This window comes from Falco rusticolus, chromosome 12 (assembly GCF_015220075.1).
Source record: "Falco rusticolus isolate bFalRus1 chromosome 12, bFalRus1.pri, whole genome shotgun sequence".
Taxonomy (NCBI): Eukaryota; Metazoa; Chordata; class Aves; order Falconiformes; family Falconidae; genus Falco; species Falco rusticolus.
The window spans coordinates 11,698,465-11,713,970 of record NC_051198.1 but is presented as its reverse complement, the minus strand read 5'-3'; the positions used below and the strand labels follow the sequence as shown (position 1 = coordinate 11,713,970).

The 15,506-nt window shown below is 39.8% G+C and overlaps 1 protein-coding gene across 1 annotated transcript in view; it reads right to left on the bottom strand.

Annotated features, from left to right (window-relative positions):
* TTC27 (tetratricopeptide repeat domain 27) overlaps positions 1-7,501 on the bottom strand; it is a 126,605-nt gene extending 119,104 nt beyond the window's left edge. Inside the window, exons 1-2 of the mRNA XM_037405672.1 lie at positions 7,290-7,501; positions 4,371-4,548 (exon numbers count right to left, since the gene is read on the bottom strand). Coding sequence (XP_037261569.1) covers positions 4,371-4,548; positions 7,290-7,377 — 266 coding nt within the window. The 5' untranslated portion in view covers positions 7,378-7,501. The remainder of the gene's footprint in view (positions 1-4,370; positions 4,549-7,289) is intronic.
* Positions 7,502-15,506: the final 8,005 nt, after the last annotated feature.

Below are 15,506 nucleotides of genomic sequence, written 5' to 3'. Positions count from 1 at the left end.
AACTACAAGGCTGAAGCACAGCAACACAATTAGCTACATGGACAGAATGCTTATTTTAGTCATGATAATTAGGGGTGTGAGAACCACGTGCATTTAGAGACTACTAACCAATTATATTTCTGCTTTACGAATATGCATGTGTATTGGTTCTATATAAGTAGTGTTAGAAACTAATAAAGTTGAGCAAGATGCATAACTCATATTGAGCGACTTCTTGACTCCGGTGAACCCTTCTTCCAACAAGATAGCACAGAGAATAATCAACCATCTGTTTCAGAGTAATTTTCATTATTTTATCATTTACACTATTATTTCTACTAATAATTTATTTATTTTAACATTACTGACATCTATCTATCTGGCAGGCAAAACTCCTTAAAGTCTTGACATGGTTATATCCATGCAGAAGGCCTCTGCAACAACTGATAACCAATTCCATTACTTTGGCTGGGATTCTATCTTTCCACTGGCTCATCTGTCATCACCAATTGTTTTCCCCCATTTTCAGATCCATGACCAACTTCCAGTCTCCTTATCACTCATTCTGTATCAGAAAGTCAATTCCAAGCTCTAATCCCTCCAAATGCTAGCCTCCCTTGCCTATCCCTCCCCCTTTTTTCCCCAGAAAAAAATTCCTTGTGTCTCCCTGACTGCCCTTCACACTTATACGCAGAACTGTAAATGCTCACCTCCCAAATGCTGCCTGAAAAATGCTCCTGTGCTGCCTGAAACGTAGAGACTGCTGCTAGTGTCCCATGTCCTATGGTGACCTAGTTTAATTTATTTCTTATATCTCCTTAGACATATGGCTGTATTATCCATCTTGTTCTTCCTTTCTTTGTGTGAATGGGGGTTTTGCTGCCCTTTTTTTTTTTAAACACTGTTTACACCAAGTCCAATAGGATTGTGATCCATGATGTAAAATCAGATGCTTATATACGCTCTACTGTAATATCATACTGCTATACCTAATCTTACTCGAAAATAAAGAATAATAGCGCATCTGTATTTGAAAAAATAATGGATTTGCATGTAATGCTAGAATTTCCAAACAAAACATAAGAGTGAGAAAATAATAGCCAGGCTAAGCTTAAGATGTGGTTAGGTTACAGGTTCGTTGGTCTCTTCTTTTTAATGAAGCCAGAAGAGAATTCAAGCAAAATCGGACATTGCATAGTTTTGTTGGTTCCCCCCCCCCCCCCCCCCCAATTCATATACATCAAACTGCAGAAACAGCAAGAACTTACTCATTTTTTATTTTCAATAATGTAGCATACCACTTAACCAACCAACGCCCCAAGAGAAATACCATTCAGTGTTCAGGCTGAGAAATCTTAACAAGCTTTATTGTATGGATTTGTTTTGGAAAGGTTGGTATTCATTTATACGTTGAATAAGGTGAAGGTAGGAAATAATTGGTCAATAAAAACAAGTGTTAGTACTCGTTTCCTTGTTCCTTTAAGTTTCGGAATGAAACCTAGTAAGAGACCTTCAAGCTATTTTGAAACAAACTCTCTGAAAATATCGTGTCTTTTTGTTGTGTCCTGCACACTATTTCCTTTCAGTCTTTAGAATCAAACTGTATGTCAGCCAGTGAATGCACCCCCTTCGCATGGAGCTCAGGAAAACATGAAAAGGCATTCCACCTCTGCATAGGTAACACGTATACTATTGCTTCATCCTCTACAATTTGCTGATGTAAAATACAGCTACGAAGCCATGTTTTTGTAGAAGATAACCGTTAACCATTGAAGTGAGTAGCGACAGCAGGAAAAAAAAGTAATAAAAATAAATCTCCGGTTCACTAAGTTTATTGTAAGGAATGCTTTAAGATTTCATTTTTAAGCCATAAAAGTTAAAAGTGCCATAGTGAAAAACATGTCTGGGGCAGGGGAAGGAGGGAAGCAGTTAAAATGATAGAAAAAGTTGCAGCAAATTTTAAAATACTGTTAAATAATTTCCTTACAGAACCATGGATTTGAAAGTGGGGAAAATTACAGGCTATGTCCAAAGAAATTGCAACCTAGATCCAAATTTTGAGCTGTTTTGCCCTCAAGCTGCTCAGTTTCAGCTTCAGAAAAAGAACTCCTTAGGAGTTCTTTTAACACTATTATGAAACTACACTTTGTACTATGTTTATATTGTGCTAAAAGAATAGGATTAACATTACCCAACTGTATTCAACTCCCATTGATTTCTTTAATGTCCAGAATTACAACTTGCAGTTCAGGGAAAAAAAGCATGTATTTGAACTTATCCCATCTACTCAATCACAAAAAAAACCAGTCTCTCTCTGATTTTTCTGATCTAGAACTTAAGAGGTCTGCCACACTTCCTGTGACTCAACTGTAAAGTACATTTTACTCATAGAAAAAACAGACAAAACCATTTTCACCATAGGCAATGGAAGGTCAGAGAGCAAATACTGGATTAATTCCTTCCATAAGGAAGTGACAGGGCATAGTTATTTTTCCTACCTGCAGGCCCTATGTAACACATTTTAACCTAGAAAGACATTAGATACAAACACACATGGAACAGATTTAAGTGCTATAAGCAGTGCCTACATAAAATTGGAAATTATCTGCCTTTCAGTAGAAGTTTTTCTATCAAGACAAAGTCACAACTTCCTCCAGTGCTAATGTAATTCAAAGCTTGTACTGTTACTAATCAAGCTTGAAAAAGTCACTTGACTCTACAAACAACAACATGTTTCTGGCAGACACTGATACATTTTGAAGACTACGTGGGTTCATTTTGAATAAAACTTCAGGCTGCCATTTCAGGCAGAAATTCTGTCTGCTTCTGAAAGTCTAAATACTGCAGACCTCTCTCCATATCTTCTGACAAGGGGGCTTCTAATGCTGCCTAGCGGTGCAGGGGCAACAAGAAAAACCTCAAAGACCAAAGAGCTGGAGCATGAGCACCTGAGGAAAAAATTCCTTTGCTGTCAGCAGTAGGACAGCAGCAGTAGAGTCCTGTAAATGCCATATACGCCAATAAAAGCTCACAGGGGGAGCAGGAGAAGACATCACCATGACAGGATATATAGGAACTATTACTGAGTGCATGATATAGATTATGATTATCTTCAAGAAGCTGAATGGTTCATGAAGGCAGGAACACGTTTCAAGCAGCAACATATATTTAAAATAATGATTAAGATCAGGATTGGGTCAGTTTCAAGCCCTGACCAATCTTTCTTTCCTTGCCACATTATTCAGAATAAACTATTGCAAGATGACAGAATCTAGCAATATTTAAAAATTTCTCTGTTACCATCTAAACTCCAGCTAACATTTAACAGCAACAGCACAACAGAGTAAGAAATAAAGAAAAAACCCACCCCACACCTAGAGACAAAATGTCCAGGAACAACCTCTGAACTTTCAGACTCAGAAAACAAGAGCACGTTGTACTGCATACCACTCTAGAAGATAAGCTTTTGACACACTATCACTAACAAGTCTCAGCTCAGTATGTTAGAGGTTCCAGCTATTTGTTCCACTCTGATATTTTAGCAACAACTCTTGCTTTTAAGTCTCTCATAGTATAACTGGCATTTGTACTCAACCACACTTATTGGCAACACATTACCTTCCTCTTACTTTATTTTTACTTCATTATCTCTTATCTTTTGCTCTTCTTTCAGCAGAACTTTTCCCCACCCTCACCTTTTAAAAACAAACAAATATATATATACACTTACACACATGCATATAGTTTTCTGCTGCTACTATCCCTTGCGGGATCGATTTCAGTCTGTTCATTATTGATGTGGCAAACTGTAAATACTAAAGTCAGACTCATTAACTGCAAGAATTAGCACATGCAGTGCAATTAGAGCGAATCTACCAGAGAAAGTCTTATGAAGAAAATAATTAAGCAATGAATAGCATCCATGAGTAATACCTTACTCATTTTACATTAAGAAAAGTAGAAAATCTTACTATGAATGAGACTAAGAAATACAGGCATTGCTCAGACAGTAACATTACATGGTACTTGTAGTAGTCACATAAATGTAATGCAACATTCCAGAGAGAAAACTTAATAAATTGTTTGATGATACATGGCAACATGAATTTACATTTGTTGGCTTCTTTATGCCAGTGGCTTCAGAGGTAATCACTGCAAATAAAGCCAGTGTTTTCAGCAGACCCTCACATCACAATACTATCCAGTGAAAGAAACAATGATAATGAACCGATACCCCAAGGGAGCGGGAGGAACAACTTGAGAAATCTCTTTTTCTGTCAGAACAAGAATTTAGGAGGTACTGTGTCACATATAAAATTTTTAAAAATGTCTGTCATAAAAACAAAACATGGCCTCTCCTAGTCTTCCATATAATAAGTAACAATTTTCACCTTTCCAGGTTATCAGCCTCTGCAGAACGGTCCAGATATGCTAGAATCTGTTTCTCCAAGTAACTGTCAATATTGTCCTCTGTCACAGAAGATGCACTGAAAACATTCTGGATGGCCGAATTTGAAAATATTGCCTCATATTTTCCATCAAAAATCAACTGCAATAGTGATCCACTTTCTGAGGAAAAAAAAAGATAATAGAAGTCAGTGTCAACTTTCAAACAACTTACAAGACCTAGTCAAATAAAAACATATACCACTCCCCTTTCAAGGAATTTTCAAAGAATGATTCTTCATTACATTGAATGCAGTTGCACCGAAACCAAGAATAGCAATAGCACGCATTACTTCATTCCAAATAAACTTTACAGAACTTGTATTAACGTTATAGTGAAATACAAACTGCCAGATGAATGTAATACAAAAACTTGCACTGAAATTTGAGGAAAAGTACATGGATGGCCTTTCAAGCACATACGCTACAATTGTTGAGGATGACTTCAATTATCACAAGTTTTCTTCCTCCAAAACATATGAGTGTGCTGCAGTAAAATTGTACAGATAAGACAATAATTTCACTGACTACAGAACCATTTTAAGGGAAATGCAACAAATAAAAATCGTTCAGTATTTGCAGAGTTCAGCGAATAAATTCTCATGTACATTTGCAGGAACTACTCAGTCCTTCCTTTAAATGCTTAGAATATTCACAAAGAATGGGCAATATTATTTTATCTTTATAAAAGAATTATTTTCCTATGGTAAGTTCACTCTCTCAATGAGAAGTCTGCATATGGAGTTAGATTCTTCAGAGTAACTACAAAGGTGGATTTAGATCCATGAATGTTTCTCCACTGAAGCCTCTCAAGATAAAGGTAAGTCATGAAATGCTATACATTTGATTCCTAAGAAGCTTCAAACCCATCAAACTCTTGACCCCAGCTACAACTTTTTTCACAGAAGCTATCTTCCTTCTTCAGATACTGTAGCCACAGTGCAATCAATCCAGCAGCTGTCAGAACAACTTCACCATGTATAAACCTTCTATTCTTGAGCAAAAATACGTATCTGCCTATGCTGCAGCTGTGGCTACAACTCAGGTAGATGTACTAACTGGTTCTAGGCTAGCTGATGCAGATGCTGATAACGGTGCAGCTGAGTAAATGCAGAGATCTGTATAGGATACGTGCCTTAATATTAATCTGTGATTCTAGTTGGGGACTGCAGCTCCCATGCACTCAAGCATTACTATAGCTACACTAGTATTAGTACCCGAGCTAGCTAATTTAACAACAGCACAGGTAAAGATCCACACAAGCAGCAGCTATGCAAGAAAGTGAACACCAAACACCAACTCCAAGCTCATCCAGCTAAAATAAGCATTCTAAATTTCAGACATAAAGGAAGACAGAGCGCAGAACCAACAAGAGCAGCAATGGACAACTTGGTAGGAATGGGTGATAGAGACACACTCATTCTAATCTCTCTGGACCAGGCTGATGGCCACAATTTACTTTTGTTCTTTACAATGATCAGCTGAACGATGTACCTTGAAGGGCATATGCAAAAACACAGTAATGATACTGCAGCCCTGCTGACGCCATACTCTCACAGAGAACAGAAATAATGAGAAACTTTCTCCAAGCTATGCTTTGGGGAGACTTTCACCAGAGACAACTTCTTTATACTGGATTACAGTTGCCAGACAGGCAATGCTGTAGTTTGTAGAATAAGTACTGGCTGTGAGGATGCTAAAGAAGAATATTGAGGTTTTCTCTTTCCAGTAATGCTGTAACATAACTGTAAGCACACAAAACCTGCTTTTGATTCTGTGTTTAACTTCTTATAAGACAACATACAAATTCCAGGTCACAGTCCTTAAATTTTGTTTCAGGATCATCAATAAGAAGGGCCCATGTAAGAATTGTCACAAACCCTACCATTTTCTATCTCTAATGCAAGACACCTTTCTTCAACAATCTTCCCCACATCTTATAGAAGCACACTACTTAAAAAAAAAGAACACTAAATAAAACCAAGACAAAAAACCACACCACAAACAGCGTACACAACTCTCAGTGAAAAGATGAGACAGATCTGACAGATGTCAGTCATGACACCTAACCTTCCTGGACAGTACAACGAGTGTTAAATACAAAGTAACATAAGGAAGTAGAGCTGAGTAGGTCTGTACTATTCTTTTCCAAAATTAAGTTCCTGGGTAAGGATAAACTGGCCTTTCCATATGCTACAACATCTAAATGTCTTAAAAAGCACAGCACATGACTTGAGCGCAACTGTATTTCTAGCCTATCTGAAATATGGAAGTGTCTTTTCGTGATCAATGTTACATTTTAAAAGCTGCTGCGTTCCCTGCAGGAACACTGGGTCAGTAACAACCTAACCAAGCCCCCTCAAGGAGTACTTTCCATCGCTCCCTCAAGCAACTATGACTAAATAACTAACAAAACACAGATCCGGGAGTTCATGCCAGACTTTTTCTCCTCATGTTTTGCTGCGAGAGCGAGTTTTCGCCCAAATTCAGACAAGTACTCTGACTCGCGGGTCACAGGGCAGCCGAAGGAAGCCCCGGCGGCCCGAGTGCCCACAAGAAGCGGGCAGCGGCCGGACTCTAAGGAAGGCCCCGGTGCGGCAGCCGCGCCGCTCGCCTCAGCCCTGCCTGCGGCACTGCGCGCGCTCCCCCGGGCTGCGGCCCCCCTGAGCCCGGCCAGGAGCAGAAAAGGGCGGGAAGGGGGGACACGACCACCCCCGCAGCAGGCACGGGGGGAGGGAGCCGCCAGCCGCGGCACCAGCTCAGCCCGGCGCCGGCCGAGACCCCGGTGGTTCCGGACACGCACAGCAGCGGTCGCGCACAGCGGTCGGGCACCCTCCCCGCGCCGGGCCGGGACCTCCCCTCACCTGCCGCCGCGACTTCGCCCTGCTTCCACTCCAGAGACTCCGCCGCGCTGAGGAAGCTCCTCAGCAGGGAGCGCTCCAGAGCCAGCATACTCCCGCCGCCGCTCTCCCCGCCCCGCTTTCCGCCACTGCCGCCTCGCTGCCTCTGCGCTGACAGGCGCTGCCGGCGTCCCCTCAACCCATGTGCAGGAACCGGCCGCAGGGAGCCGCCATGACACCGTCGCGGGGCACGCCGGGAGGACGCGGCGCCGCGCAGGCGCGGCAGCAGGCCGGCGGCGGAGGCGGGAGGAGGCGCGCGCACGCGCGGCCTCCCCACTGCTCCGCCCCTTTCCGCACCGCGCGGGCGCGCCTTGGCGGGAGCCCCACGTGCGCGGGGCAGGGTGGGGAGCTCCGCGCTCCGCCCCCGCCACGTGCCGCGGCGGGCAGGGCCGGCGGGCTCCCACGCGCGCACGGCGCCAGGCTGTGAGGCGAGCGGGGGCAGGGGCCTCCGTGAGAGCCCCGGGCAGAGCGGCAGGGGCCGGCCGAGGGGCTCCCCCCTCGGGGTTTTCCCCCGGGGTTTTCCCCCGGGGCTCCGCGAGCCGGCCCCCGCGGCCGCTCCCAGCTGGGTTCCCCGGCCCGCGGGGCGACGGGCGCCTCGTGTTGTCTCTCAGGCGACGTTCGCACAAGGTTGGGAAGTGAGAATGTGTAAAACCAATTTTTCAGCTGCGTAGGTGAGGAAACCGATGGTGTTTCAGGTTTGAAGTAGGTTAAGAGAGGAAATGTGAAGTGTGCCTGGTATCCAGGCGGGATATGTTCGGAGCAGGCCCCGCCAGGGTGCCCGTGTATCTGGAGGTGGTGCGGGCACGGTGTGTGGCTGAATTGGCTTAGCGAGGCCAAGTGCTTGGTCCTTGGAGTGTTCAGAGCACACTGGATGTGGCACTTGGGGACATGGTTCGGTGGTGGCTTGGCAGCCCTGGGACAATGGTTGGACTCAATGGTCTTAAAGGTCTTTCCCAACCTAAACGATTCTATGATTCTAGGAGGAGATTAGGACCATGCTTCGGTCTGTCCCTGTACTTATTTCAGTATCTGTCTAGATAATTGTAGGAACGTAATTCTGTCCCGTTGTTTCTGAGCTTTTCGCTTCTGCCATGTGCATGTACATCGGAAGAGGAGAGAAAAAAGGCTGTGACTTCTTGCTCGTTCAAAATTGAAACAGTTGAAACAGTAAAAATGTTCTCTTGAAGGTACTCAAGTCAGAAACAAGAAGGCCATCACAGCAGGGGGCAAATTCTTGATATGCAAAGATGAATGTTCTGAATATGCCTGTACTGTGAAGGCTGTAATTCATTTCGCAATAGGGTGCAGTGTGTAGCGTCATGAAATGGAGTATTCTTCCAACTTACTTTGTTATTCTTCAAAAGTTAGAAGTCTTTTCATTGTGCTTCCATGTCTAACATAATTGTTAAAATTTGAGGAAGACTTAATGTAGCTTTTTAGATGACTGTAATAAGTTATTGCCTGTTTGGGCTGTAATATACAGGCTGTTCATTTCAAATTCAATTTTAATCAGATGTATAAGACTAAAATGCAGTTAAATAAAAATACTGCTTTAAAACTAATTTTCTGACCTGAAACAATCCATTCTGTTTTGACAAGGAATTTGATAGAAATTTCTGTAGTTAATAGATAGCCATCAACTCACTGTCAGTTCCAGGAACTGCAAATGAAAAATGAGTGTTCGTTCTGGAAGCAATGTGTTACAGAAATTCTTAGAACATAGTAAATAATTCAGTTTCCATGTACTGTGTTAGAAAACTCATGAAATTCATGAAGCTTATTTCATGAAATTCACTGTTAAAAGCAGAATGTCTGAAATCAAAACAATTTTACTTGCTATCTCTGTGCATATGGCAATAGAATTGTGATTCTGTATGAAAAACACAATAGGAATTAGGATGATCCTTTATGTTTAAATGTAACATATGGTAACAAGTTTCTTTACCTTCCAAGTAATAGACTTGCATTAAATATACGTAGATTTTCAAAAATTAAATGAATAAATTCTTAAGTGAGGTCTAACAAAAATGTAAAGTAACACTCTCTTTCACCACCAGCTTTTTTTTTTTTTTTTTGCAGGGACTTCAGAATATCTGTCAAAATACAACTAAATGAAAAATACATTTGTATCATCTGTTGATAATACTAACATAAAAAAATCCTGTTGTGAGGCTTTCTGATTTTTATTTTCAGGGAAAAGCAGTAAAGTAAAATGTTCTGGGAGTAAATAGTTGGTAAAGATAATTACTTAATAAAACCAAGGATTATTTTGCTGTCTTTCTCACCTCTGCCAGTTCCCCTAATGTGTGGGTTTCTTACCCTTACAATTTAGTTCTGGAGGCATCTAGAAACTATGGCAGTTATGTGGACAGGAGTACCACCAGCAGGACTTCCTGCACACCTGACTGACAGTGGACTGATTGTTACTGCTGTTGTGGAAGATGGTTTTGGTTGTTTACCAGTCACCATTTGCCGCAGACTTACCAAAGTCTGCTGCTTAAGCTTGATTCTCTAAATGATTTGAAGAATATATGTGTATTTCTCAAAGAATAGTCAACAAGTTCTGTTTGCATTTAACAATTACTTCTGCCAGCTGGCTCAAAGGGAAGCGAGCCTTTTGCAATACTGTGTAGTGCTGACTCAAGATTTTAGCATAGTGGTTATTATTTTTAAGCAGAAAGTAGATAATCAAACCTGGTACAAGAGTTTTCAGAGAATAACCATTTTTAATTTTCTTACAAGAGTGTAAGAAAATTTTCCAAATGGAAGTGTTCTGCTACTGTGGTATCTGAACTAGCACATGTAGTCTTCTTGCAAGGTATCTGTGCTGCTGTTTTGATGCAGTATTTATCTTCCATTGCAGGTTTTTTCCTAAAGCCTTTTGAAACGGATGATCTTGTTGTGGAAAACCCGCTACCTGCAAAAAAAAAAAAAAAAAAAAAAGATTTGGTAAGTTTAAAGTAATTATTATTAGCATATGCATTTATTATGACATTTTGAACAATGAGCTGCTCTTTGTAAAATCTGCTGTTACATGAATGTTAAATTTATCCTCAGTTCTGTGTGCAAGGTCTTTGGTACAGCTGAAGAAAGAAGCAATTGTGTTGTATGCCATTTTTGAATAATAGTTGATTTGCTGTTTGAAAGAGTGTCGAAAGGGGAGGAGTTGTTGAAGAAAAAACCCACTCATTGGTATAGCAGGATGAAAGCTTGCAAGATTGTAACCAAACTTAAGCAATTCGGCAGAGTATTTGACCTATGTGGTGAGAGGAGGAGAGCTGGAAGGCTTGTATTGGGCAATTCTATCAGCTTTGCTTGACTTTGTGTCTATTAGTTCAGTCAAGCTATATCCTGATAAGCAGTTACTCTTTGTGAATCATCGTATTTAAGGTTGCATCACCTTGAGTTACAACATCAGAAACATACTTCAAGCTTGTTGAAAGCTTAGTGGCACCCAAAAGACATCAGCTACATGTTCAAACTATATTCTTCAGTTTTGCTGAGTTAACGCACAGGCCCTCGCTGTTAAGGAGAGAGGCAGTCCCTCAGAAAGCTTCCAGCATACCTACAGCTTTTCCAATTACATTTGCAATTTAAAAATAAACACAAACTTACAGTCTAGAGGTGACAAAGGCAAAAGAATAACAATTATTATACAGCTGTTAGGACCTGCTAGTAGTATATCTCAATAGCAGGGACTGATGTGATATTTGACTTACAGTTGCTTCACTGCATTCACAAACTAGCGTTGTATCCATTGATTCTCTCAGGTCTGACCAGTTTGCCAACTTATGCTTTTGCTTCCTCCAGACCCTGAAAAACATAGTCACTGCTCAGAGAGGTGGAGGTAGAGAAGCTACACTTCTAATGTGCTGAAATAACAGCAGTTAGGAAATTCTTCTCTTACTAACAACTTTAGAAAGCAGTAACAGGGAGAGGTAGTATAGGCCACTGCACAACAAGAAAAGAGTGAGTGATTTAAACCACTTTCTGAGAATGTACAACAAAGAATGCAGCCAGTTGCAAATAGCCCGGACAGCTCTTCTCTGGTATTATGGTGACTCTACTAAAAGCACTGGCATTGATTTTCACCGATCACTTACAAAATACTATATACTGATATTACTGTATCTCTTTTTGTATGATACCCAAGATCAGTAAATAACTAGACAAAGATATCGTAGGTCACAAGTAAATATATACTGTCTGTAAAACAAAATTGTAAGATCTGAGGTGCAGTCTTCCTATCCCTAATAGGTTAGTCTTTCTTAAATTTAGCCATTCATTTACTGTTGTCTTTCCTGAGTTTCATGAATATATATTTGCTGTACATTTAGCAAACGTTTATCTGTTCCTTCTTTGTTCCTCTTTCTGTCACATCAGAACATACCTCATCTGAACTTTTATAAACTAATTCTTGTCTGGTTAATTAGCAGAAATTTGATCTGCGCCAACTATAGAGCGTCTGTGTGTTTTCAGATGAAGAAACCAAAGATTATGTGAAAATAATTCAATTTACTGTTCAAGAAAGGATTCAGAAATTACTCTTTCATTAAATAAACATGTCATATCATGCCTGAATTTGGAAATGGTTTAATGCCTTCTTAAATGAGCTCTCACAGAATCATTATGTCATGATGTCTTAGTTTTTGATTCAGCAATATTACCTGTCTTTCTTTGCTAGCTTCAAAAAGAGAGAAGGATTTAAGACGAGATTTTTTTTTTGTTTTGTTTTAAATATTAAAGGTCTTTCAGTCATTGGTTTCTCTTGTTGGTCCAGAGAAAGCAAGCTGAACAAAATTGGTTCCAATCACATTACATCAAACAGAAATTTTTATCTGGAAGAAATAGAATCTTGTATTAAAGTTACATGATAACTTCAATCTCTTTTTTTCACTCGGTAACATGATTATATTTCTGAACAAAGTGTTAAAAGCATACAAACACCTGTAAACAAAAATATGTTTTTGATATGACCTCACATTTTCATAAAAGAAGGGATAGTTCTGGTTCTTGGTATGCACGTGTCTCACAACAAGTTCAGGTGGCTACTACACTTCTACTGTGCCACCCCTGTGAGGCTCTGTCGCCATACGACTTGTAGGTTAATCAGAAACACTGATTACAACAGGCAGTAAACGATGAAGGGGTGACGAGTTTCATATTCTGAGAACCTAGTTGAATTCCTAGCATATCGTCTTTTACCAGGTATCAGTGAAGCTCTTCAGTAGTCAATTCCAACTGTGCTTCAAAATCACTTCTAGTGCTGCTTTTTATGTTGGTCCTCCAAAGTCTGAGTACCTCTGTGACTTTTGATCTCAGTAAGATTTGGTGTGTGTCTTGGAGAATAAGGATCATTGGTCATGCCTATTTTATAATGTAAGATTTGGTGACTACTATGGATGAAAGGTGTGTGTGTTAATTACAGAATATTCCATGTGAATAAACAGAAAAACACCGGATATGTTTTTTGAGTATTTTTACAATGATGTAATAAGCAGTTCTCCTCAGCTTTTTGTCTTAGATTCTGAAAAACACAAGTTAAATTATAATGTGATTAATCATTAATGCATTTTTGGATTTGCATAAGTAAAAGTTCAGCATAGTGTTGCAATATGATAGAATTATAATAACGGAGGAATAAAGAGGTGTGAGCACCAAGTGTTACGGGAGGAGGCCTCAAATTCTGGAAGTGCCTGGAAATGACAGAAATTCAGTTTTTCTAGTAAATCTAATCTAGATAATTGCTTGTGCAATATTTATGACAAGTTAATGTTTGACAGTATTTTCAAACATTATTTTGAATAACACAGAGCCTCACTGAGGATGCTGTTGGTCCTCCAAAGTTTGAGGTAGGCAAAACTAACTGCAAATGTTAGAAGTTGTGAAGAAAAAGCCGCTGGCAAAATGAATAACTAGATCTTCATGGAGGGAATTAGATGGAGAGAGAACATTCACACTTAAAACATCAATGGGTCTGACAGGCCTTTAGCAACCTGAAATTTGCACTAAAATGAATTTTCATATTCTCCGTGAGTTTCTCCCTAAATCTTTGAAACTACTAGCTGCTTTGAGGATTATCTGTCCTGGGAAGAACAAAACCAAGGTAAATGTCCTCTTTCAAAATCTGCCTCAAAATGCCTGTCAATGTTTACTGTATACTTATAATTTGACACAGTGAAGGACTGATGAGGTGGACTGATAATTAACAGTGGACTAGGATGACTCATTTCCCTGTCCTTCATGACTGCCTCTGCTGAGCTGTTCACTTCTCTTGGCTGCCCAAAGGAGAAACTCCGATACGTTCTGAGCAGGTTTCCAGAGAGTTGGAAACCCATTCTTTTACAGTCCTGAAGGTGACCAAAAGATTCTTCAGATCTCAAAACTTTTCCATGTACTGCCAGCATCTGTGATGCACTCGAGATTTTTTCATTCATTGTGCACAGTTGATAATCGTTAGACTCCACAAACATCAGGAAATCTGTTGGTGTCATTCACAACTCTCTTATTTTCCACAGGCAGAAATCTTGGTATTGATAAGATCAGGATTTGACTTTCATTGAAATGTTACATTAAAACTTGAACTGGTTGTTACACGTTACATTAAAAAATGTAACTTATGTACAATCTTTCAGATACTATGTAAAGTGAATGGTATTTGTTGTATTCCAGTCCCCTTCCAGGTTTCCTGTGGCAAATAGGATGAAAGTAAGTTCCCATAGGTTTTCCAATAGTTCTTCTCATTGGTAGAACTATGCCTTGCTTTTGTTGCTGTGGAAAAGTCCGTCTTCTTTCTGCTGTTGTAGGTTAAGGAACATTCTAGCAGGGTTATGACTAGAGAGCAGACTAGAAATGCACATGGTGAGAAATCATTTTTTATATCTTGTTGTGTGCCTGAGCTCTGATGATCTATTATACATCCATTCTGTTCAAAGGCTAATTGTACCAATTTATTAATAAAAATAGATTAGAAAATATTAAGGGATTAGTCCATGTCTACATGTTAATTTATGTTCTGCCACAAAATAAATTACAGGGCATTGTGACTGTACTTTGAACATGAGAATAGAGAAAAATATTCATATTGTCCTTAACCTGCTCACTTAAAAGCAGTTGCTTTAGACTTACGTTGCATCTCAGAGAAAGACCTCTTCTTGTTCAGCTTTATGAATAAAAAAAATTATTAAAGGCAAATCAGTTATTTTTTCTTTTTCTTTTTTTTTTTTTTTTTTTTGTCCTTATCTAGTCTTGAGTCTTGGTTTTAGGACATTTGAATTGCCTAAGGTTCTATTTGGCTGGGTAGTACCCCTAGCTTTACTGATAAAGACTGGCCTGAAACAAATATAGTCACTTTACTAAGGATCAGAAGTTGGCTAAAAATAGATTTACAATAACAAAATTGGAGGGAAAAAAAAAAAGTAAAAACTTATCAGAAAGTTGTTAGATGTGGGAGTCTATTAAGAGCTGGAGAATACTTTTTGTCTTTGTATGGATTCACACAGAGCAAAAATATGTTGGTGGTCTGATGTCCCAGAGTGGCTTTGAATTGTCTGAATCACAGAGCTGCATCATAATGACTCGTTCTCATTGCATACTGACATCCCTGCTGGGAAAGAACTGCTGTTTCTTCCTTGTAGCAATTTCAGTTTGCACATTTTTTTTTATATTCTCACTGAAGTTTCTGTTCTTACAGACATCTACAGTTGAGATTGCCTTCTTCAAGAAGACAGGTACTGTTTTGCAGGTGCAGTGGGTCATTTGTGTCTGTATTAGAAGCAAGCGTTCGCTCCTCCAAATGGAAAAGGAATATAAAATCCTATCTAGCGTCTTGTAGGGGCTTTGCTGTATCTGAAGTCCCTCCCATGAAAACATGCAAGAGGATAGTAACAGAAGTACTGGTTGCAAAATTGTACTGTTTGTGTACATGTTTCCTTTATGTATTTAACATCTAAACCCTTTAAAATAAAGATGCTAATCCTTATAAAACAAGCGAGCAGCCAATGAAAGAAAAGCCTTTCTGAAATAACATGATCAACTAGTGCCATGAATTCTTTGTATTCAGTTCCATGCAGCTGAGAACTATCCTGCCTGGGATGAAACAATATATAAACTCTGTTTTTCAACGCCATAGATCAGTCCTAGAATGAGTGAACCAGGAATGGCACACACAGAGTAGATGCT